Source organism: Anolis sagrei, chromosome Y, assembly GCF_037176765.1.
Source record: "Anolis sagrei isolate rAnoSag1 chromosome Y, rAnoSag1.mat, whole genome shotgun sequence".
In the NCBI taxonomy this organism is placed as follows: Eukaryota; Metazoa; Chordata; class Lepidosauria; order Squamata; family Dactyloidae; genus Anolis; species Anolis sagrei.
In genome coordinates this window covers 78,313,897-78,338,752 of record NC_090035.1, presented here as the reverse complement: position 1 = coordinate 78,338,752, position 24,856 = coordinate 78,313,897, and the positions used below count along the sequence as shown (strand labels likewise).

Below are 24,856 nucleotides of genomic sequence, written 5' to 3'. Positions count from 1 at the left end.
TCTCACCCCGCAGGGGACTCAGGGTGGATTACAATGTACATATACATGGCAAACATTCAATGCCATAGACACACAACATATATAGACAGACACAGAGGCTATTTAATATTCCAGCTTTTTCATGAGCGTATTCTGGCCACCAGGGGAGCTGTTGCTTCATCCATTTGTGACACTGATGAAGTACTTCCTCATTCTTTGCATGTTTGCTGGCAATTTTTATGGTGTCGTAAATTAGCCTCCCTGCACAAGCAGTACCTAAATTTCCTACTTGACAGATGCAACTGTCTTTCGGGCTGCAAAGGTCGACAGCAAGCTACACAAATTGGTTGGAAGCTCACTCCGCCCCGGGCTGGCTTTGAACTCATGAATCATAGAATCAAAGCGTTGGAAGAGACCTCCTGGGCCATCCAGTCCAACCCCATTCTGCCAAGAAGCAGGAATATTGCATTCAAATCACCCCTGACAGATAGCCATCCAGCCTCTGCTTAAAAGCTTCCAAAGAAGGAGCCTCCACCACACTCCGGGGCAGAGAGTTCCACTGCTGAACGGCTCTCACAGTCAGGAAGTTCTTCCTAATGTTCAGATGGAATCTCCTCTCTTGTAGTTTGAAGCCATTGTTCCACGTCCTAGTCTCCAAGGAAGCAGAAAACAAGCTTGCTCCCTCCTCCCTGTGACTTCCTCTCACATATTTAGACATGGCTATCATGTCTCCTCTCAGCCTTCTCTTCTTCAGGCTAAACATGCCCAGCTCCTTAAGCCGCTCCTCATAGGGCTTGTTTTCCAGACCCTTGATCATTTGAGTCGCCCTCCTCTGGACACATTCCAGCTTGCAAGATGCAACTGTCTTTCGGGCTGCAAAGGTCGACAGCAAGCTACACAAATTGGTCGGAAGCTCACTCCGCCTGGGCTAGCATCGAACTCAGCTGGGATTCCATTTAAAACAATCTCCCCGGGGTAAATATTGCTATAATGGTTCCTATATAGTTATTGATCCTTTTATTCTTTATTATCATCTCTTAGAATAGCAATACAGGAGCAGGTATTAGGATGATTTCCTTTAGTAGTTTAGCTTTTTAAACTTTACCATAACTTACTTTCTCAGTATGAATGTAAGAAGGAAAATAACTAAAGATTGCCCCAAAAATAGATAATGCCTGCTATTTACATGAGTTGGTGGTTGGAAGATGTATGAACTTAGATGTTCTAAGTTATATTGACAAAGTCAAATCGATAAATCGATCTCTCAAGTCCATCTGATCTTTGTGTTCTGTAAATACAGGCAGTTCAAACAGAACTTTTGCACCAAAGGGAGAAATCAATACATAATGTCTTGTCGAAGGCTTTCATGGCCGGAATGACTGGGTTGTTGTAGGTTTTTTCGGGCTATATGGCCATGTTCTAGAGGCATTCCCTCCTGACGTTTCGTCTACATCTATGGCAAGCATCCCCAGAGGTAGTGAGGTCTGTTGGAACTAGGAAAAAGGGTTTATATATCTGTGGAATGACCAGGGTGGGACAAAGCACTCTTGTCTGCTGGAGCTAGGTGTGAATGTTTCAACTAACCACCTTGATTAGCATACAATGGCCTGAAACATTCACACCTAGCTCCAGCAGACAAGAGTCCTTTGTCTCACCCTGGTCATTCCACAGATATATAAACCATTTTTCCTAGTTCCAACAGACCTCACTACCTCTGAGGATGCTTGCCATAGATGCAGGCGAAACGTCAGGAGATAATGCCTCTAGACCATGGCCATACAGCCCAAACAAACCTACGACAACCCAATACATAATGTTCTGTTGAAACTTTCAGGGAGAGACACTTTCAGAAAAAATCAGGTATTTTAAAATGTTTATATTTGAATTCTGAATTATATTGTAATATTAATATTTTTGACTGCCCCTACAGTAGCACTGCCCAGCATTTAAGACCAATATAGTGTGCAGACTCTGCAGTTTTATTTATATGCTAGCACTGCCTGGGCTATTTGAAAAAGCCAATTCAAAACGCTCTGTGATTGTGGTTTGAACTATAAATCCCAGCAACTACAACTCCCAAATGACAAAATCAATTTTTTGTGTGAAGGACATACATTGAATCATAGAATCAAAGAGTTGGAAGAGACCTCCTGGGCCATCCAGTCCAACCCCATTCTGCCAAGAAGCAGGAATATTGCATTCAAATCACCCCTGACAGATGGCCATCCAGCCTCTGCTTCAAAGCTTCCAAAGAAGGAACCTCCACCACACTCCGGGGCAGAGAGTTCCACTGCTGAACGGCTCTCACAGTCAGGAAGTTCTTCCTAATGTTCAGATGGAATCTCGTCTCTTGTAGTTTGAAGCCATTGTTTCGCGTCCTAGTCTCCAGGGAAGCAGAAAACAAGCTTGTTCCCTCCTCCCTGTGGCTTCCTCTCACATATTTATACATGGCTATCATATCTCCTCTCAGCCTTCTCTTCTTCAGGCTAAACATGCCCAGCTCCTTAAGCCGCTCTTCATAGGGCTTGTTCTCCAGACCCTTGATCATTTTAGTCGCCCTCCTCTGGACACATTCCAGCTTGTCAATATCTCTCTTGAATTGTGGTGCCCAGAATTGGACACAATATTCCAGGTGTGGTCTAACCAAAGCGGAATAGAGGGGTAGCATTACTTCCTTAGATCTAGACACTAGGCTCCTCTTGATGCATGCCAAAATCCCATTGGCTTTTTTTGCCGCCACATCACATTGTTGGCTCATGTTTAACTTGTTGTCCACGAGGACTCCAAGATCTTTTTCACACGTACTGCTCTCGAGCCAGGCATTGTCCCCCATTCTGTATCTTTGCATTTCATTTTTTCTGCCAAAGTGGAGTATCTTGCATTTGTCCCTGTTGAACTTCATTTTGTTAGTTTTGGCCCATCATCTCTCTAATCTGTCAAGATCGTTTTGAATCCTGCTCCTGTCCTCTGGACTATTGGCTATCCCTCCCAATTTGGTGTCATCTGCAAACTTGATGATCATCATTGGAGTGTTAGGTGTCTTGTGTCCAAAATTGGTGTCAATTCGTCCAGTGGTTTTTGAGTTCTGTTAATCCCACAAACGAACATTACATTTTTATTTATATAGAAGTGTGGGTTTTTGTTTTCTGATTTTTTTTTGGGGGGGGGGGGTTGCACTGCAAATAATATATGTGCAGAGTGCATAGGAATTCATTCATATATATTTTCCAAATTATAATCCGGCCCTCCAACAGTTTGCGGGACTGTGACCCGGCCCTCTGTTCAAAAAGTTTGGGAACCCCTGCTCTAGAGAGTAGGATACAACAGAAACATGGGTTCTATTGGCAGGAAAAGAGATTGTACCTAAACATTAGGAAGAACTTCCTGGTGGTAATATGCTGCCTGGGAGTCTAAGAGAATCTTCTTCATTTGACATTTTTAAATAGAGGCTAGATGGCCATCTGTTGGGAGAGCTTTGATTGTGTCTTCCTGCTTAGCACATTGGAATTATGTCGGAGCATGTAATATCTGTCTGTCAACTGTAAAATAAGATGCATGAAGCTGTTTGGTTGGGCCATGCTTGGGGAGCTGGCTGAGCCTGGGACTTTTGGGCACTGTTACACTTTTCAGGCTAGATGGCCATCTGTTGGGAGAGCTTTGAATGCATCTTCCTGCTTAGCACAAGGGATTTATGTTGGATCATGTAAGAAATCGGTTAATATGTGTCTGTCAATTGTCAAATAAGATGCATGAAGCTGTTTGGTTGGGCCATGCTTGGGGAGCTGGCTGAGCCTGGGACTTTTGGGCACTGTTACATTTTTCAGGCTAGATGGCCATCTGTTGGGAAAGCTTTGATTGCGTCTTCCTGCTTAGCACAAGGGATATATGTTGGAGCACGTAAGAAATCGGTTAATATGTGTCTGTCAATTGTAAAATAAGATGCATGAAGCTGTTTGGTTGGGAGCTAGCTGAGCCTGGAACTTTTGGGCACTGTTACATTTTTCAGTCGAGCTATCGCAGGTGCTCAGTGAGAAGCAGAGAGAGTATGGAGTGTGCTCTTGCTTCATGAGCTGCTGGAAGGAGATTCTCCACATGGACAAAGAAAGACTACCGTATATACTCATGTATAAGCCTAGTTTTTCAGCCCCATTTTTAGGCTGAAAAAAATCCCCTTGGCTTATACTCACGTCAGGGTTATTTATTATTTTACTCTGCTATTAGTATTATTTTTATTACATTTATTATTTTACTCTATTATTATTATTATTACATTTACATCATTTTACTCTATTATTACTTTTATTACATTTATTATTTTACTCTATTATTATTATATTTACATTATTTTACTGTATTATTATATTTATTGCATTTATTATTTTACTCTATTATTGTTATGATTACATTTATTACTTTATTATTATTATTATTATTATTATTATTAAATTTCCCTTATTTGCTCTATTATTATTTTTATTACATGTTATTGTATTTATTATTTTATTCTATCATTATTTATTTCTCGTGTCACGACAACCAGTCAATTTATATTACATTTCTAACAGAACAAAGCAAACAAACAGACAAAATATACAAAATTTGTGAGTTTGGTAGTTGATTAAATGTCCTTTGGCCAGTATCTGGCCACTTGGAGTGCTTCTGGTGTTGCCGCAAGAAGGTCCTCCATTGTGCATGTGGCAGGGCTCAGGTTGCATTGCAGCAGGTGGTCAGTGGTTTGCTCTTCTCCACACTCGCATGTCGTGGATTCCACTTTGTGGCCCCATTTCTCAAGGTTGGCTCTGCATTTCGTGGTGCCAGAGCGCAGTCTGTTCAGTGCCTTCCAAGTCACCCAGTCTTCTGTGTGCCCAGGGGGGAGTCTCTCATTTGGTATCAGCCATTGGTTGAGGTGCTGGGTTTGAGCCTGCCACTTTTGGACTCTCGCTTGCTGAGGTGTTCCAGCGAATGTCTCTGTAGATCTTAGGAAACTATGTCTGGATTTAAGTCGTTGACGTGCTGGCTGATACCCAAACAGGGGATGAGCTGGAGATGTCTCTGCCTTGGTCCTTTCACTATTGGCTGCTACTTCCCGGCGGATGTCAGGTGGTGCAATACCGGCTAAGCAGTGTAATTTCTCCAGTGGTGTAAGGCGCAGACACCCCATGATAATACATCATGTCTCATCAAGAGCCACATCCACTGTTTTAGTGTGGTGAGATGTGTTCCACACTGGGCATGTGTACTCAGCAGCAGAGTAGCACAGCGCAAGGGCAGATGTCTTCACTGTATCTGGTTGTGATCCCCAGGTTGTGCCAGTCAGCTTTCGCATGATATTGTTTCTAGCACCCACTTTTTGCTTAATGTTCAGGCAGTGCTTCTTGTAGGTTAGAGCACGGTCCAGAGTGACTCCCAGTATTTGGGTGCGCTGCAATGCTCCAGCGGGGTTCCTTCCCAGGTGATCTTCAGAGTTCGGGATGCTTGTCTGTTCTTGAGATGAAAGGCACATGTCTGTGTTTTGGATGGATTGGGGATCCGCTGGTTTCCCCTGTAATAGGCAGTAAGAGCACCTAGAGCTTCGGAAAGCTTCTGTTCAACCATCTCAAAGCTCCCTGCTTGAGCGGTGATGGCACGATCATCAGCATAGATGAAGCTCTCTGTCCCTTCTGGCAGTGGCTGGTCATTTGTGTAGATGTTGAACATGGATGGAGCAAGCACGCTCCCCTGAGGCAGGCCGGTCTTCTGTTTCCGCCATCTGCTTCTCTGGCCCTGGAACTCAACAAAAAAGCTCCTGTTTTGTAGCAGGTTTCCTATGAGGCGGGTGAGGTGGTCGTCCTTTGTGATATTAGTTTTCCAACAAGGCCACATCCACTGTTTTAGTGTGGTGAGAAGTGCTCCACACTGGGCATGCGTACCCAGCAGCAGAGTAGCATAGCACAAGGGCAGATGTCTTCACTGTGTCTGGTTGTGACCCCCAGGTTGACTAGATATTCTTGCTTGACAGAATAGGATTGGGCTAGATGGTTTTTTTTCCTGCATTAATGGCTTTTGTTTTCTCTCCCCATAGGCTGAACAGGCTGGTGTTTTTGAACTCCAGGTCCACTCCTTCACCACAAGCAGCCCCCGAAACCTGTGCCATGGGGTGCGCCCCTGCCGTATCTTCTTCCGCGTCTGCCTCAAACACGCCCAAGCCGTGGTGTCCCCGGAGCCCCCTTGCACCTTCGGGGCAGCCCTGAGCGATATCGTCTCCACGGACCGTGGTGTGGTGGCCACCAGCGCACCCATCCAGGTCCCCTTCCATTTCAAGTGGCCGGTGAGGTCCTTTCCAGGCGTACAACGTCTCGTAGTTATACCAAAGAGTGGTTAAGCAACCTGGATTTCTGACCCTATTCCCTTGCTCTGCCTCTTTCCCAACTTCTAATACGAGTGCATTATGCTCTCGTATGCTCCTCTCCTTTAATTTTCCTTCTGTTTTCTTGCACTTCTTAGAGAGAATGCTTTTCCGAAAATCGCTGGCAATTGATACATGTCTCGTCTCAATATGAGTAAATATTTTTGTTTCCTTTCAGCACCGCAACTCAGAGATATCCCGAAGATTGCAATCTACTGCATGTTGCCAAGGGACAATTAGTAATGGTTTCTGACTCTCAGTTGTCTAAATGTAGCAAAATGGACTGAATTGTTTCAAGAAATAATCATAGAATCATAGATTCAAAGAGTTGGAAGAGACCTCATGGGCCATCCAGTCCAACCCCATTCTGCCAAGAAGCAGGAATATTGCATTCAAATCACCCCTGACAGATGGCCATCTAGCCTCTGTTTAAAAGCTTCCAAAGAAGGAGCTTCCACCACACTCCGGGGCAGAGAGTTCCACTGCTGAACGGCTCTCACAGTCAGGAAGTTCTTCCTCATGTTCAGATGGAATCTCCTTCTTGTAGCCATTGTTCCTTGTCCTAATCTCCATGTAAACAGTACACAAGCTTGCTCCCTCCTCCTCCCTGTGGCTTCCTCTCATATATTTATACATGGCTATCATATGTCCTCTCAGCCTTCTCTTCTTCAGGCTAAACATGCCCAGCTCCTTAAGCCGCTCCTCATAGGGCTTGTTCTCCAGACCCTTGATCATTTGAGTCGCCCTCCTCTGGACACATTCCAGCTTGTCAATATCTCTCTTGAATTGTGGTGCCCAGAATTGGACACAACATTCCAGGTGTGGTCTAACCAAAGCGGAATAGAGCATGGGGAGCATGACTTCCCTAGAGCTAGACACTAGGGTCCTCTTGATAAGTAGAAGCCAGTGCAGTTTTTTTCAGTACTGATCTTTCCCCGCTCTTGTTCAATATTAATGTTATTGCTATCCTTGAATTCATTCAAGAATGACAATAATAGTAGCTATGTATTGATTTACATCATCAATATTGATATACTCTCATCTTCTCTCTCGTGCCATTACTGCTCAAGCAGGGAGCTTTGAGATGGTAGAACAGAAGCTTTCCGAAGCTCTAGGTGCTCTTACTGCCTATTACAGGGAAAACCAACTGAGCCCAAATCCATCCAAAACACAGACATGTGCCTTTCATCTCAAGAACAGACAAACATCCCGAGCTCTGAGGATTATTACCTGGGAAGGAATCCCATTGGAGCATTGCAGCGCACCCAAATACCTGGGAGTCACTCTGGACCATGCTCTGACCTACAAAAAGCTTTGCCTGAACATCAAGCGAAAAGAGGGCGCTAGAAACAACATCATACGAAAGCTGACTGCCACACCTGGGGATCACAACCAGATACAGTGAAGACATCTGCCCTTGCGCTGTGCTACTCTGCTGCTGAGTACGCATGCCCAGTGTGGAACACATCTCACCACGCTAAAACAGTGGATGTGGCTCTTAATGAGACATGCCGCATTATCACAGGGTGTCTGCGCCCTTCACCACTGGAGAAACTACACTGTCTAGCCGGTATTGCACCACCTGAAATCCGCTACTAACAGTGAAAGGACCAAGGCAGAGACATCTCCAGCTCATCCCCTGTTTGGGTATCAGCCAGCACGTCAACGACTTAAATGTAGAAATAGTTTTCTAAGATCTACAGAGACACTCGCTGGAACACCCCAGCAAGCAAGAGTCCAAAAGTGGCAGGCTCAAACCCAGAACCTCAACCAAATGAGAGATTCCCCCCGGGCACATAGAAGACTGGGTGACTTGGAAGGTGCTGAACAGACTGCGCTCTGGCACCATGAGATGCAGAGCCAACCTCAAGAAATGGGGCCACAAAGTGGAATCCATGACATGCGAGTGCGGAGAAGAGCAAACCACTGACCACCTGCTGCACTGCACCCTGAGCCCTGCCACATGCACCATGGAGGACCTCCTTGCAGCAACACCAGAAGCACTCCAAGGGGCCAGATTCTGGTCAAAGGGCATTTAATCAACTACCAAACTCACACATTTTGTATTTTGTCTGTTTGTTTGCTTTGTTCTTTTAGAAATGTAATATAATTTGACTGGTTGTCCTGACACGACAAATAAATAAATCTTGTCTCTCCTTCCCTCCCTTTTAGGGGACATTCTCTCTCATTATTGAATCCTGGAGGGCTGAATCAGGAGAGCCATCGACAGGTAAATATTTCCCCCAGAGTTGGAAGCATAGTATAAATTCAACATGTTGACTATGCATAATCTCCGCCCATAATGACAACTATGTGAAGTAAGCCAGTATTATAGAATCATAGAATCATAGAATCAAAGAGTTGGAAGAGACCTCATGGGCCATCCAGTCCAACCCCATTCTGCCAAGAAGCAGGAATATTGCATTCAAATCACCCCTGACAGATGGCCATCCAGCCTCTGCTTAAAAGCTTCCAAAGAAGGAGCCTCCACCACACTCCGGGGCAGAGAGTTCCACTGCTGAACGGCTCTCACAGTCAGGAAGTTCTTTCTAATGTTCAGATGGAATCTCCTCTCTTGTAGTTTGACAATACAATACTCTTGTATTGTGTTGTCGAAGGTTTTCATGGCCAGAATCATTGGGTTGCTGTGAGTTTTCCAGGCTGTATGGCCATGTTCCAGAATTTTTTGCCATTCTTGGTTTGAAAGTTTAATTCTTGTTTAATTGTGCAGCACTTACTTTGAAAGTAGTCATTATACTCCCAAAACTTTGTTTTTGTGAGTATAGCAAAAACGAATTGATTGAGACTCGATGGGATGTTGTCAAAGGCTTTAATGACTGGAATCGCTGGATTGCTGTGATTTTTCCGGGTTGTGTGGCCATGTTCCAGAAGCATTCTCTCCTGACGTTTCGCCCACATCTATGGCAGGCATCCTCAGAGGACACTCGCTGGAACACCTCAGCAAGCGAGAGTCCAAAAGTGGCAGGCTCAAACTCAGCACCTCAATCTGTGGGTGATACCAAATGAGAGACTCCCCCCTGGGCACACAGAAGACTGGGCAACTTGGAAGGCGCTGAACAGACTGCGCTCTGGTACCACGAGATTACCATCTGGTACCATCCTCAGAGGATGCTTGCCATAGATGTGGGCGAAATGTCAGAAGAGAATGCTTCTGCCATAGAACACTATGGCGGGAAAAAAAAAGGAAAAAAAAGAGAAAAGGAGGGGAATTGTCAAAGCAAAACAATAAAACAACATGTTAAAGAGGTTGATGTACAAAATGCAATAGTATGTAATAAATGTGATAAATCTTTAAAAAAAATATTAAAAAAAAGATACAGAGGTCAATGGTGATGAAAATGAAACTCAACTGCTTGAGGAAAATGTTTTGGAAACTAGCCGTGATATCTCTCCACCTGGGGTTTTTAATGAGGACCGAAGAGAACAGATAGTTAGAGAGAGAAATGTTTCCCAGTTTCTACGAAGGTCACTTCGTTTACAGGAGAGACAGGCCCAGGCTTCAAAGTCAAGGGGCGTTTCAAAGAATAGCTTCTTTGGTTTAAGAGGCCTCCTGCCGGGTGCCTCTTTAGATCAAGCAACGTTTGGGACTGTGGCTGCGCCTTGGCAGAATTCCTGTGTTTCATGGCCGGTAATCCCAGAGGCTTGTATTTATCAAGTTCATGGTTAGTAAAAGACTAACAGGTTCCTGGTTCTTGTATTGCGGCTTTTGAAATTTTGCTCAAGTTCAGAGATTCTACTGACTGCTGTGTTTTTCTGTGGCTTTTTGACTTTGCATTTACCTTTCTTTTGTAACCAATTGTTCATCAATAAACAAGGATTGCTTTTCCTACAAAAAAAAAAAAGAGAGAGAATGCTTCTGGAACATGGCCACACAACCCGGAAAAATCACAGCAACTCTGAGACATTAATTGAAAAACTATTGCAAAATGTGATGCAGAATGTCCCACCCACCCAAGTGCCCCCAACTCTGCCTCCCTCCCTTCTCCCAGAGGATGCCCAGAGGCTGATCAGCCGCCTGGCCACCCGTCGTCGCCTGGCTGTCGGTGAGGACTGGTCACAAGATGTGCAACTGGGAGACCAGAGTGAGCTGCGCTACTCCTACCACGTCACCTGCGACGAGCACTACTACGGGGAGAGCTGCTCGGACTACTGCCGGCCACGGGACGATGCCTTTGGGCACTACGCCTGTGACGAACTGGGCAGCCGGATCTGCTTAGCAGGGTGGCGGGGCGAATATTGCTCCGAGCGTAAGTAGCTTTTACGGAGAGCGGGACACGGCTGCAAGTGGAGGTAGAATAGAGGGAGTGAGCAACAGACTAAGTTGCATGAAGGAGCATCTTGGGCATTTGGGGTTGGAAAGTGAGGAGATGGCGTTGCTTCTTAAGGAGCATCTTGGGCATTTGGGGTTGGAAAGTGAGGAGATGGCACTGCTTCTTAAGGAGCATCTTGGGCATTTGGGGTTGGAAAGTGAGGAGATGGCACCGCTTCCTGAAAGTCCCTGCTGGTGGTAGTAGTGCTGAGGAACTGCTATGTTTCCAAAGAGGATATTCCCAAGTTTGGGCCCAAGAAGCCAAGATGACCCTAAACTGAGGTTGTTGTATGTACTGTCGAAGGCTTTCATGGCCGGAATGACTGGGTTGTTGTAGGTTTTTCCGGGCTATATGGCCATGTTCTGGAGGCAATTTTTCTCCTGACGTTTCGCCTGCATCTATGGCAAGCATCCTCAGAGGTAGTGAGGTCTGTTGGAACTAGGAAAAATGGGTTTATATATCAGTGGGAGAAAGGACTTTTGTCTGCTGGAGCTAGGTGGGAATGTTTCAGCTGATCACCTTGATTAGCATTCAATGGCTTGGAAGTGCCTGGGGGGAATCTTTTGTTGAGAGTGATTTTAATGTGCCTGTTTGTTTCCCCTCTGTTGTTTTGCTGTTGTAATTTTTGGGTTTTGTAATACTGGTAGCCAGATTTTGTTCATTTTCATGGTTTCTTCCTTCTATGGCAAGCATCCTCAGAGGTAGTGAGGTCTGTTGGAATTAGGACAATGGGTTTATATATCTGTGGAATGGCTGGGGTGGGGCAAGGAGCTCTTCTCTGCTGCAGTTAGGTGTGAATGTTTCAACTGATCACCTTCATTAGCATTTGAAGGCCTGGCTGAGCCTGGAAAAATCTTTTGTTGAGAGGTGTTAAGATGTGCCTGGTTGTTTCCTCTCTGCTGTTTTGCTGTTGTAATTTTTGAGTTTTTTAATACTGGTAGCCAGATTTTGTTCATTTTCATGGTTTCCTCCTTTCTGTTGAAATTGTCCACATGCTTCTTGTGGATTTCAATGGCTTCTCTGTGTAGCCTGACATGGTGGTTGTGAGAGTGGTCCAGCACTTCTGTGTTCTCAAATAATCTGCTGTGTCCAGGTTGGTTCATCAGGTGCTCTGCTATGGCTGATTTCTCTGGTTGGAGTAGTTTGCAGCGCCTTTCATGTTCCTTGATGCGTGTCTGGGCAATGCTGTGTTTGGTGGTCCTTATGTAGAGAGGAACAGAGGGGAAACAAACAGGCACATAAAATCACTCTCAACAAAAGATTCCCCCCAGGCACTTCCAAGCCATTGAATGCTAATCAAGGTGATCAGCTGAAACATTCACACCTAGCCCCAGCAGACAAGAGTCCTTTGTCCCACCCTGGTCATTCCACAAATATATAAACCCATTTTTCCTACTTCCAACAGACCTCACTACCTCTGAGGATGCTTGCCATAGATGCAGGCGAAATGTCAGGAGAAAAATTACCTCCAGAACTTGGCCATATAGCTCGGAAAAACCTACAACAACCCTGAGGTTGTTGTATTTTGGGCTTATCACAAGAAGACAGGATTCAGTAGAAAAGGTCATAATGCTCAGGACGGTAGAAGGCAGGAAGGTAAGAGGAAGACTGGATTGCAGATGGATAGACTCCATCAAGGTAGCCACGGCTTCCCTGATCTTAACATCTCACAGAAACATCCAACTACATTTTTTGTGGTTCATAATTGCCTTCAAGTTAACTTTGACTTAAGGCAACCCCATGAATTAGATCCTGAGGTCCTAAGTTTGCAAGACCTGAACAAGGCTGATGAGGATAAACAGTTGTCCTCAACCTGGGGTGTCCAGATGTTTTCTGCCTTCAACTCTCAGAAATCCTAACAGCTGGTAAACTGGCTGGGATTTCTGAAAGTTGTAGGCCATAGAATCATAGAATCATAGAATCCTAGAGTTGGGAGAGACCTCATGGGCCATCCAGTCCAACCCCATTCTGCCAAGAAGCAGGAATATTGCATTCAAATCACCCTTGACAGATGGCCATCCAGCCTCTGTTTAAAAGCTTCCAAAGAAGGAGCCTCCACTACACTCCGGGGCAGAGAGTTCCACTGCTAAACGGCTCTCACAGTCAGGAAGTTCTTCCTCGTGTTCAGATGGAATCTCCTCTCTTGTAATTTGAAGCCATTGTTCCCTTGCGTCCTAGTCTCCAAGGAAGCAGAAAACAAGCTTGCTCCCTCCTCCCTGTGGCTTCCTCTCACATATTTATACATGGCTATCATATCCCCTCTCAGCCTCTCAACAAAGGATTCTCCCTAAAAACTGTCAGGCTACGAAATGGTAATCAAGGTGGCGAATTGGAACATTCATACCTACCTCCAACAGACAAGAGTTCTTTCTCCCACCCTGGATCTTCCACAATTTTCATAGTTAAAGATTTTCCCTCTGACATGAAGTCCAGTCGTGTCTGACTCTGGGGTGTGGTGCTCATCTGCATTTCTAAGTCGAAGAGCCGGCGTTGTCCGTAGTCACCTCCAAGGTCATGTGGCCGGCATGACTGAATGGAGCGCCGGGGCAGCCTCCCTTGGAGCAGCCTACTCGCGCGTAAAGCACCTCACGGGCCCGACGGGCAGCGTGAGCTGGCCAAGGGAGGCTGCCCCAGCGCTCCATGCAGTCATGCCGGCCACATGACCTTGGAGGTGTCTACGGACAACGCCGGCTCTTCGATCTAGAAATGCAGATGAGCACCACACCCCAGAGTCAGACACGACTGGACTTCATGGCTGGCTGGCTCACGCTGCCCATCGGGCCTGACGGATAGCGTGAGCCAGCCAAGGGAGGGGCACTGTTTGTGTGTGGGGGGGGGGTGCTCCTCCTCCGTGGGCCGGATAAGTGCCCTTGACGGGCCGGAAGTGGCCCGCGGAACGTAGTTTGAGGACCCCTGATCTAAAACTTGGGAACAAACCCAAATATAAAAGACCGTGATTTCCGATTGCAGGGACATACAGACATACTTGGCTCAAAACCGCGATATTCCCGCACCTGGAAATCTCGCCGTTTTTGCCTTTTGTAGCGATTGCTTCTGCGTTTACAGGGAACGGCATCTCCTGTTTGCTGTGGAAACTCCTGGGATAAAGGTGCTGTCTGGACTGGCTCTTGGGAAGTTCTCATTCATGGGGTTGCCATAAGTCTTAAGTTGACTTGAAGGCAATTAACATGAACCATGCAAAATGTGGTTGGTTGTTTCTGTGAGATGTTATGAACAGGGAAGCAGGATGTCCATGCATTGGAACTGCAACCCGTGTTGACAGCTCCCCAAGTTGGGGAGGCATATGACCACATACACCCTCTTGGAAAGTTCTCATTTATGGGGTTGCCATAAGTCGACTTGAAGGCAATTAACACCAACCATGCAAAATGTAGTTGGTTGTTTCTGTGAGATGTTAAGATCGGGGAAGCAAGATGTCCATGCACTAGAACTGCAAATTGGTAGTTTCAACTCATGTTGACATCTGAAAAGTTGGGGAGGCATATGACCACGTACACCTTCTTGGAAAGTTCTCATTTATGGGGTTGCCATAAGTCGACTTGAAGGCAATTAACATGAACCATGCAAAATGTAGTTGATTGTTTCTGTGAGATGTTAAGATTAGAGAAGCAAGATGTCCATGCACTGGAACTGCAAATTGGTAGTTTCAACTCATGTTGACAGCTCCCCAAGTTGGGGAGGCATATGACCAAGTTGGGGAGGCATATGACCAAGTTGGGGAGGCATATGACCACGTACACCCTCTTGGAAAGTTCTCATTCATGGGGTTGCCATAAGTCTAAGTTGACTTGAAGGCAGTTAACACGAACCACAAAACATGTGGTTGATTGTTTCTGTGAGGTGTTAAGAACAGAGAAGCAAGATGTCCATGCACTGGAACTGCAAATTGGTAGTTTCAACCCATGTTGACAGCTGAAAAGTTGGGGTGGTATAAGACCACGTACACCATCTTGGAAAGTTCTCATTTATGGGGGTTGTCATAAGTCTTAAGTTGACTTGACGGCAATTAACATGAACCATGCAAAACGTAGTTGGTTGTTTCTGTGAGATGTTAAGATCAGGGAAGCAAGATGTCCATGCACTGGAACTGCAAATTGGTAGTTTCAACCCATGTTGACATCTGAAAAGTCGGGGAGGTATATGACCATGTACACCCTCTTGGAAAGTTCTCATTTATGGGGGTTGCCCTAAGTCTAAGTTGACTTGAAGGCAATTAACATGAACCATGCAAAATGTAGTTGGTTGTTTCTGTGAGGTATTAAGATTAGAGAAGCTGGATGTCCATGCACTGGAACTGCAAATTGGTAGTTTTAACCCATGTTGACAGCTGAAAAGTTGGGGAGGTGTATGACCACGTACACCCTCTTGGAAAGTTCTCATTTATGGGGTTGCCATAAGTCTAAGTTGACTTGAAGGCAGTTAACACGAACCACAAAACATGTGGTTGATTGTTTCTGTGAGATGTTAAGAACAGAGAAGCAAGATGTCCATGCACTGGAACTGCAAATTGGTAGTTTCAACCCATGTTGACATCTGAAAAGTTGGGGAGGTATATGACCACATACACCCTCTTGGAAAGTTCTCATTTATGGGGTTGCCATAAGTCTAAGTTGACTTGAAGGCAGTTAACACGAACCATAAAACATGTGGTTGATTGTTTCTGTGAGATGTTAAGAACAGAGAAGCAAGATGTCCATGCACTGGAACTGCAAATTGGTAGTTTCAACCCATGTTGACATCTGAAAAGTTGGGGAGGTATATGACCACATACACCCTCTTGGAAAGTTCTCATTTATGGGGTTGCCATAAGTCTAAGTTGACTTGAAGGCAGTTAACACGAACCACAAAACATGTGGTTGATTATTTCTGTGAGATGTTAAAAACAGAGAAGCAAGATGTCCATGCACTGGAACTGCAAATTGGTAGTTTCAACCCATGTTGACAGCTCCCCAAGTTGGGGAGGCATATGTCCAAGTTGGGGAGGCATATGACCAAGTTGGGGAGGCATATGACCAAGTTGGGGAGGCATATGACCAAGTTGGGGAGGCATATGACCAAGTTGGGGAGGCATATGACCACGTACACCCTCTTGGAAAGTTCTCATTTATGGGGTTGCCATAAGTCTAAGTTGACTTGAAGGCAATTAACACGAACCATGCAAAATGTAGTTGGTTGTTTCTATGAGGTGTTAAGATTAGAGAAGCCGGATGTCCATGCACTGGAACTGCAAATTGGTAGTTTCAACCCATGTTGACAGCTCCCCAAGTTGGGGAGGCATATGACCAAGTTGGGGAGGCATATGACCACGTACACCTTCTTGGAAAGTTCTCATTTATGGGATTGCCATAAGTTGACTTGAAGGCAATTAACACGAACCATGCAAAATGTAGTTGGTTGTTTCTATGAGATGTTAAGATCGTGAAAGCCGGATGTCCATGCACTGGAACTGCAAATTGGTAGTTTCAACCCATGTTGACATCTGAAAAGTTGGGGAGGCATATGACCACGTATACCCTCATCGCAGGGGGGCTACAAAAGTGCGCTGAAAGAGGCCAACTTGTCTCGGTTGTCGGCCTGGCCAGTCTCCATGGCAATGGCTTTGGGCCGAGGGAATCCCTCCTTGCCGTCGTGACGGTTTAATTGCCACACAAAGCTTCCCCTCGGAGCCTTGGCATATGGAAGGGCTGGTTAACGTCCCGAGGGGAAAGGTGAGGGGAATGGATAAATATCCAGGGTCAGGCAAGCTGCGCGCTCCCTCCTCCTTTGTCCTGGAGTTGTGTGCCTCGGCAGGCCCCCCGTCTTTAAGTGGGTCGGCGGGGGACCCCAAGCCCCCTTTTCCCTTTTCCCAGACACTCCGCTTTTGTTGCCGAGGGACAATGGAGAGCAGCCGGGGATGAAAAGGGGACACGTGTTGCAGCCGTCCTTTTTGGGTGGCATGTGGGCCTTTTGTTTCTGGCCGTGGCGGGCGCCAGATGTTGGTGTGACACGCACACAGAGTCCATACAGCAATAGCACCGGCTCCTTCCTTCCTCTCTTTCTTTCTTTCTTCCTCCCCTCTCTGTTTAACTCTCTTCTCAGCCGTTTGTTTGCCCGGCTGCAGCCACAGCCACGGGTTCTGCGAGAAGCCCGGCGAGTGCAAGTGCCGCATCGGCTGGCAGGGCCCTCTCTGCGACGCGTGTGTCCGCTACCCGGGCTGCCTCCACGGGACCTGCGCCCAGCCCTGGCAGTGCAACTGCCGGGAAGGCTGGGGCGGGCTCTTCTGCAACCAGGACCTCAACTACTGCACCAACCACCGTCCCTGCAAGAACGGCGCTACCTGCACCAACACGGGCCAAGGGAGCTACACCTGCGGCTGCCGAGCCGGCTTTGCGGGCACCAGCTGCGAGATGGAGATCAACGAGTGCGACAGCAACCCCTGCAAGAACGGAGGCAGTTGCAACGTCAGTATTGTACCGCACCCCTCTGTCACCCCTCTTCCTCTCCCGTACCCTCATTCCCTCCTCACAAACCTAACTACTCCCATAATACACACAGCCCAGAAAAGCAGTGACACATAGGGATGACTCAGGCATTCAGGGATATCTCTAGAGCAGTGTTTCTCAACCTGGGGGTCGCAACCCTTGAGCGGGTCGCAAGAGGGGTTTCAGACACATAGCGATGACTCAGGCATTCAGGGATATCTCTAGAGCAGTGTTTCTCAACCTGGGGGTCGCAACCCTTGAGCGGGTCGCAAGAGGGGTTTCAGACACATAGCAATGATTCAGGCATTCAGGAATATCTCTAGAGCAGTGTTTCTCAACCTGGGGGTCGCAACCCTTGAGCGGGTCGCAAGAGGGGTTTCAGACACATAGCGATGACTCAGGCATTCAGGGATATCTCTAGAGCAGTGTTTCTCAACCTGGGGGTCGCAACCCCCGAGGGGGTCACGAAGTGGGTTTCAGAGGGGTCACCTGAAAACACATATTTCTGATGGTCTTAGGAACCCTTTGGCAGAGAAGGCTGAAGATCTCTCCGCCTGTCCTTCTCTTCCAGTTAGGTGTTGGTGAACTACAACTCCCAGAATTCAAAAACAGCTCCCCCACCAACCCTACCAATATTCAATGTTGGCCATGTAGGTAGTGTGCCAGGTTTGGTGCAGATCCATTGTGGGCTGGGTTCTTGTGGGCCTGTCCTTCTCTTCCAGTTCAGTGTTGGTGAGCTACAACTCCCAGAATTCATAAACAGCTCCCCTACCAACCCTACCAATATTCAATGTTGGCCATGTAGGTAGTGTGCCATGTTTGGTGCAGATCCATTGTGGGCTGGGTTCAGAATGTTCTTTGGTTGTAGGTGAACTATAAATCCCAGCAACTACAAGGTCTATTTCCCCCAAACTCCACCAGTGTTCACATCTGGGCATATAGAGTATTTGTGCCAAGTTTGGTCCAGATCCATCATTGTTTGATTCCACAGTGCTCTCAGGATGTAGGTGAACTATAACTCCAAAACTCATGGTCAATGCCCACCAAACCCTGCTCTTTGATTGTAGATGAACCATAAATCTCAGCAACTACAACTCCCAAATATCAAGGTCTATTTTCCCCAAACTCCACCAGTGTTCACATCTGGGCAAATAGAGTCTTTGTGCCAAGTTTGGTCCAGATCCATCATTGTTTGATTCCACAGTTCTCTCTGGATGTAGGTGAACTATAACTCCAAAGCTCATGGTCAATGCCCACCAAACCCTTCCAGTATTTTCATGTGAGTTCTGTGTGCCAAATTTGGTTCAGTTCCATCGTTGGTGGAGTTCAGAATGCTCTTTGATTGTAGGTGAACTATAAATCCCAGCAATTACAACTCCCAAATGTAAAGGTCTATTTTCCTCAAACTCCATATCTCGGTATATAGAGTATTTGTGCCAAGTTTGGTCCAGATCCATCATTGTTTGATTCCACAGTGCTCTCTGGATGTATTGAACTATAACTCCAAAACTCATGGTCAATGCCCACCAAACCCTTTCAGTATTTTCATGTGAGTTCTGTGTGCCAAATTTGGTTCAGTTCTATCTTTGGTGGAGTTCAGAATGCTCTTTGATTGTAGGTTAACGATAAATCCCAGCAACTACAACTCCCAAATGATAAAATCAATCCCCACCCCAACCGCACCAGTTTTTGAATTTGGGCGTATTGGGTATTTGTGCCAAATTTGGTTCAGTAAATAAAAATCCATCCTGCATATGAGATATTTACATTACATTTCATAACATTAAGAAAAGTAGCAACAAAAATAATGTTATGCTTGTGGGTCACCACAACAGGAGGAACTGTCTTAAGGGGTTGCGGCATTAGGAAGGTTGAGAACCACTGCATTAACTTTTCCTTAGCTCCCTCCAACCAGAGACCTGATCTCATATCACGGAGCAACAGTAGCAAAATGACAGTTGTGAAGTAGCAACGAAAATAATTTCATGGTTGGGGGTCACCACAACATGAGGAACTGTATTAAGGGGTCGCAGCATTAGGAAGGTTGAGAACCACTGCATTAACTTTTCCTTAGCTCCCTCCAACCAGAGACCTAATCTCATATCATGGGACAACAGTAGCAAAATGACCGTTGTGAAGCAGCAATGAAAATAATGCTATGGTTGGGGGTCACCACAACATGAGGAACTGTCTTAAGGGGTCGCGACATTAGGAAGATTGAGAACCACTGCATTAACTTTTCCGTAGCTCCCTCCAACCAGAGACCTAATCTCTTATCATGGGACAACAGTAGCAAAATGACAGTTATGAAGTAGCAACGAAAATAATGTTATGATTGGGGGTCAGCACAACATAAGGAACTGTATGAAGGGTCGCGGAATTAGGAAGGTTGAGAAACACTGCTCTAGAGCTTCACAATGTACCACTAAGATCAGGGGAGATAGGGCCGCTACCGTAGATGGTCCAAGACTTAGGTTGAAGCACTTCTTCCACTGCTTCCCAGAGTAATTGTAATGGAACAGAAGGGAAATTTTTGGAATGTCTGAACCAAAACTCACCTTAATGATCCTTTTCAAAAGGTACTAAACAAGGGAATGGGAACATCAGTGGAGCATCCATTTCCTATGATGTTGTGGGCTGTAAAGCCTTCTCTTGACAGGTAAGAGGTGATGGCTGGATACTTGAAAGCAAGTGCCAGAGGAGACACAGAGGGGCGATGTGGTTGCGAATCTGCCCATCTCCTTCACTCCTACAAAAGTCTTGCATGTTGTTGCATCCGGGTTTTAGGACATGTGCTACCCTTCTTCTCTGCCTTCAGGTCAACCATAAGGTGATCCCACCAAGGGGTTTTTCTTGGCAAAATTTGTTTGGTGGGGAGTTGTTCTTGTTATCCTTTGAGGATGAGAAAGTATGACTCGCCCTAGATCTTCCAGTGGATTTCCATGGCTGAGTGAGGATTCCAGACCTGGTCTCTAGAATTGTGGTCCAGTTCTCAGACCACTAGACCAGTGTTTCTCAACCTGGGAGTCGGGACCCCTGAGGGGGTCGTGAGGGGGTGTCAAAGGGGTCACCAAAGACCATCAGAAAACATAGTATTTTCTGGTGGTCATTGGTATTCTTTGTGAGAAGTTTGACCCAATTCTATTGTTGGTCGAGTTCAGAATGCTCTTTGATTGTAGGTGAACTATAAATCCCAACAATTACAACTTCCAAATGTCAAGGTCTATTTTCCCCAGACTCTACCAGCATTCACATTTGGGCATACTGAGTTTTCGTGCCAAGTTTGGTGGGCATTGACCATGAGTTTTGGAGTTATAGTTCTCCTACATCCAGAGAGTACTGTGGAATCAAACAATGATGGATTTGGACCAAACTTGGCACAAATAACCTATATGCCCAGATGTGAACACTGGTGGAGTTTGGGGGAAATGGACCTTGACATTTGGGAGTTGTAGTTGCTGGGATTTATAGTTCACCTACAATCAAAGAGCATTCTGAACTCCATCAACGATGGAACTGAACCAAATTTGGCACACAGAACTCACATGAAAATACTGAAAGGGTTTGGTGGGCATTGAATCCACAGTGCTCCTCTGGGTATAGGTGAACTACAACTCCCAAACTCAAGGTCAATGCCCACAAAACCCTTCCAGTGTTTTCTGTTGGTCATGGGAGTTCTTTGTGCCAAGTTCGGTATAAATCCATCACTGGTGGAGTTCAGAATGCTTTTTGATTATAGGTGAACTATAAATCCCAGCAACTACAACTCCCAAATTACAAAATCAATCCTACCCCCTCCCCCCCCAACCCCACTAGCATTCACATATTTGGGCGTATTGGGTATTTGTGCTCAATTTAGTCCAGTGAATGAAAATATATCCTGCATATCGAATATTTACATTATGATTTATAATAGTACTAAAATGACAGGTATCAAGTAGCAACGGAAACAATATTATGTTTGGGGGTCACCACAACATATGGAACAGCATTAAGGGGTCACGGCATTAGCAAGGTTGAGAACCACTGCACTAGACCTTCCTGGCTTCCATATTAGCACTGGGAGAGAGTGGGGAAAGCTGGTGTTTGCTTAGCTAAATGACATTTGGGCTTGGCCTTGCTCGAACGCTTGTGAAAAACTAATCCACAAATATTTTCAATTGCGCCAACGTTCTCCAGCCATACATATCTCACAATTTTTTGTGATTTTAAAACAATCTGTATAACAAACATGCCAACTACTCATACAGGTACTTTTTCCACTATGGGTTACTGTTAGTTTTCCGGTCTGTCTGGCCATATTCCAGAAGCATTCTCTCCTGACATTTCAACCACATGCTCAAAGGTTGTGAGGTCTGTTGGAAAATAGGCAAGTGGGGTTTATCTATCTGTGGAATAATGTTCTGGGTGGGAGAGAGAACTCTTGTCTGTCTGAGGCAGGTGTGAGTGTTGCAATTGGCCACCTTGATTAGCATTGAATGGCCTTGCAGCTTCAAAGACTGGCTGATTCCTGCCTGGGGGAATAGGGACAGTGAATAAAGAGAAACACTCAAACAACAGGGGAATTCCTGACATGAAACAATCAGGGCCTGCTAACACCTCCCAACAAAGGATTCTCCCAGGCAGGAAGCAGCCAGGCTTTGTAGTTGCAAGGCCATTCAGTGCTAATCAATTGCAACATTCACACCTGCCTCAAACAGACAAGAGTTCTTTCTCCACCCTGGACATAGAATCAAAGAGTTGGAAGAGACCTCATGGGCCATCCGGTCCAACCCCCTGCCAAGAAGCAGGAATATATTGCATTCAAATCACCCCTGACAGATGGCCATCCAGCCTCTGTTTAAAAGCTTCCAAAGAAGGAGCCTCCACCACACTCCGGGGCAGAGAGTTCCACTGCTGAACGGCTCTCACAGTCAGGAAGTTCTTCCTCATGTTCAGATGGAATCTTCTTTCTTATAGTTTGAAGCCATTGTTCCATTGCGTCCTAGTCTCCAAGGAAGCAGAAAACAAGCTTGCTCCCTCCTCCCTATACGTGGCTATCATATCTCCCCTCAGCCTTCTCTTCTTCAGTCAAATTATGCCCAGCTCCTTAAGCCGCTCCTCATAGGGCTTGTTCTCCAGACCCTTGATCCTTTGAGTCGCCCTCCTCTGGACACATTCCAGCTTGTCAATATCTCTCTTGAATTGTGGTGCCCAGAAATGGACACAATATTCCAGGTGTGGTCTAACCAAAGCGGAATAGAGCATGGGGAGCATGACTTCCCTGGACCTAGACATTATTCCATAGATATATAAACCTCCCTTGCCTAGTTTCCAACAGACCTCACAACCTCTGAGAATGCATGCCATAGATGTGGGTGAAACATCAGGAAAGAATGCTTCTGGAATATGGCCATACAGCCCAGAAAATGTGAAAGCCTTGGACAACACATTTTGCACTATGTGTCTTCCTAAACAGTACACTTCATTCAGTTCTTGTGGGTTTTTTTGGGCTATATGGCCATGTTCTAGAGGCATTTCTCCTGACGTTTCGCCTGCATCTATGGCAAGCTTCCTCAGAGGTGAGGTCTGCTGGAGCTGGGAAAAAAGGGGTTTATATATCTGTGGAATGACCAGGGTGAGACCAAGGGCTTTTGTAAGTTGGGCTAGGTGTGGATCTTTCAACTGCCCACCTTGATTAGCATACAATGGGCTGACTGTGCCTGGAGCAAACTCTTCTTGAAAGGTGATTAGATGTCCCTGCCTGTTTCTCTCTCTGCTGTTTTAATACTGGTAGCCAGATTTTGTTCATTTTCATGGTTTCTTCCTTTCTGTTGAAATTGTCCACATGCTTGTGGATTTCACTGGCTTCTCTGTGTCGTCTGACATGGTGGTTGTGAGAGTGGTCCAGCATTTTTGTGTTCTCAAGTAATATGCTGTGTCCAGGTTGGTTCCTCAGGTGCTCTGCTATGGCTGACTTCTCTGGTTGGAGTAGTCTGCAGTGCCTTTCATGTTCCTGGATTCTTGTTTGGGTGCTGCGTTTGGTGGTCCCTATGTAGACTTGTCCACAGCTGCATGGTATACGGTAGACTCCTGGACCACTCTCACAACCACCATGTCAGACTACACAGAGAAGCCATTGAAATCCACAAACATGTGGACAATTTCAACAGAAAGGAAGAAACCATGAAAATGAACAAAATCTGGCTACCAGTATTAAAAAATTCTAAAATTAAAACAGCAGAGAGAGAAACAGGCAGGGACATCTAATCACCTTTCAAGAAGAGTTTGCTCCAGGCACAGTCAGCCCATTGTATGCTAATCAAGGTGGTCAATTGAAAAGATTCACACCTAGCCCAACTTACAAAAGCCCTTTGTCTCACCCTGGTCATTCCACAGATATATAAACCCCTTTTTTCCCAGCTCCAGCAGACCTCACCTCTGAGGAAGCTTGCCATAGATGCAGGCGAAACGTCAGGAGAAATGCCTCTAGAACATGGCCATATAGCCCGAAAAAACCCACAAGAACTGAGTGATTCCGGCCATGAAAGCCTTCGACAATACACAGTACACTTCATTCTTTAGCAAAGCCTGCCACCTTCTGGAAATGCATTGAATTGCTGGCAGTAATTTAACCTGTTTACAGACACACCTTTCAAGAAGACTATGCACAGTGAATGGCTCAGTATATAACTCAATGTGTGCTTCCACCAGGCATTTGGCCTCAGACTACCATGTGGCCCAGGTATCTACAGGACCAGTATCTGTGGCTTTATTTATCCTCCCTAGGCATTTTGTAAGTCCTCCAGGATAACTATCATAGGCTGTTTGGAATTGTGGGAGTTGGAGTCCAAAATACCTGGAGGAGCGAACTTTGCCCATGCCTGCTCTATAACATTCTTGTGCCAGGTGTTCTTCATTTCAGTAGGGTTTGCTATTATCTGAACATAAAGTCCAGGAATTTATCCCCTACAGATACGGGGCCTGTATGACCACACATGCTAATATGGAGAGTGCTTCAGAATTGATTTATGATACAATATTTTTCTCATAGGAAGTCTGTTTCATGATTCCATCAGTAATAGTACCTAGTTTCCAAGTTTTCAGCTGACATTGCTTTGGAAACTTCACTACTCCCTGTAAAAGATCATCGCTATCATCATCATCATCTTTATACTCTTGGGAAGTAAAATTTCAAAGGACTTGTCTGCTGGAGCTAGGTGTGAATGTTTCAACTAGTGCCAACACCTAACTCCAGCAGACAAGAGTCCTTTGTCCCACCCTGGTCATTCCACAGATATATAAACCCTTTTTCCTAGTTCCAGCAGACCTCACTACCTCTGAGGATGCTTGCCATTGATGCAGGCGAAACGTCAGGAGAGAATGCCTCTAGATCATGGCCATATAGCCTGAAAAAACCTACAACAACCCATTACACAGGACGGTCGGCACACTCTTGGGAACTTCATCAGCTCATTTCTGGTTACCTCCTGCATACCTCGAGCTATATGGCCATGTTCTAGAGGCATTCTCTCCTGACGTTTCGCCTACATCTATGGCAAGCATCCTCAGAGGTAGTGCATCCTCACTACCTTTGACCATCCTCACTACCTCTGAGGATGCTTGCCATAGGTGAAACGTCAGGAGAGAATGCCTCTAGACCATGGCTATATAGCCCGAAAAAACCTACAACAACCCAT

General features: G+C 45.8%; 1 protein-coding gene across 1 annotated transcript in view; it reads left to right on the top strand.

Annotated features, from left to right (window-relative positions):
* Positions 1-24,856, top strand: part of LOC137095318 (delta-like protein C) — a 77,246-nt gene that overhangs the window by 18,009 nt on the left and 34,381 nt on the right. The window contains exons 2-5 of the mRNA XM_067461811.1: positions 6,041-6,286; positions 8,537-8,594; positions 10,375-10,632; positions 16,795-17,156. Of these exons, the coding sequence (XP_067317912.1) occupies positions 6,041-6,286; positions 8,537-8,594; positions 10,375-10,632; positions 16,795-17,156 (924 nt within the window). The remainder of the gene's footprint in view (positions 1-6,040; positions 6,287-8,536; positions 8,595-10,374; positions 10,633-16,794; positions 17,157-24,856) is intronic.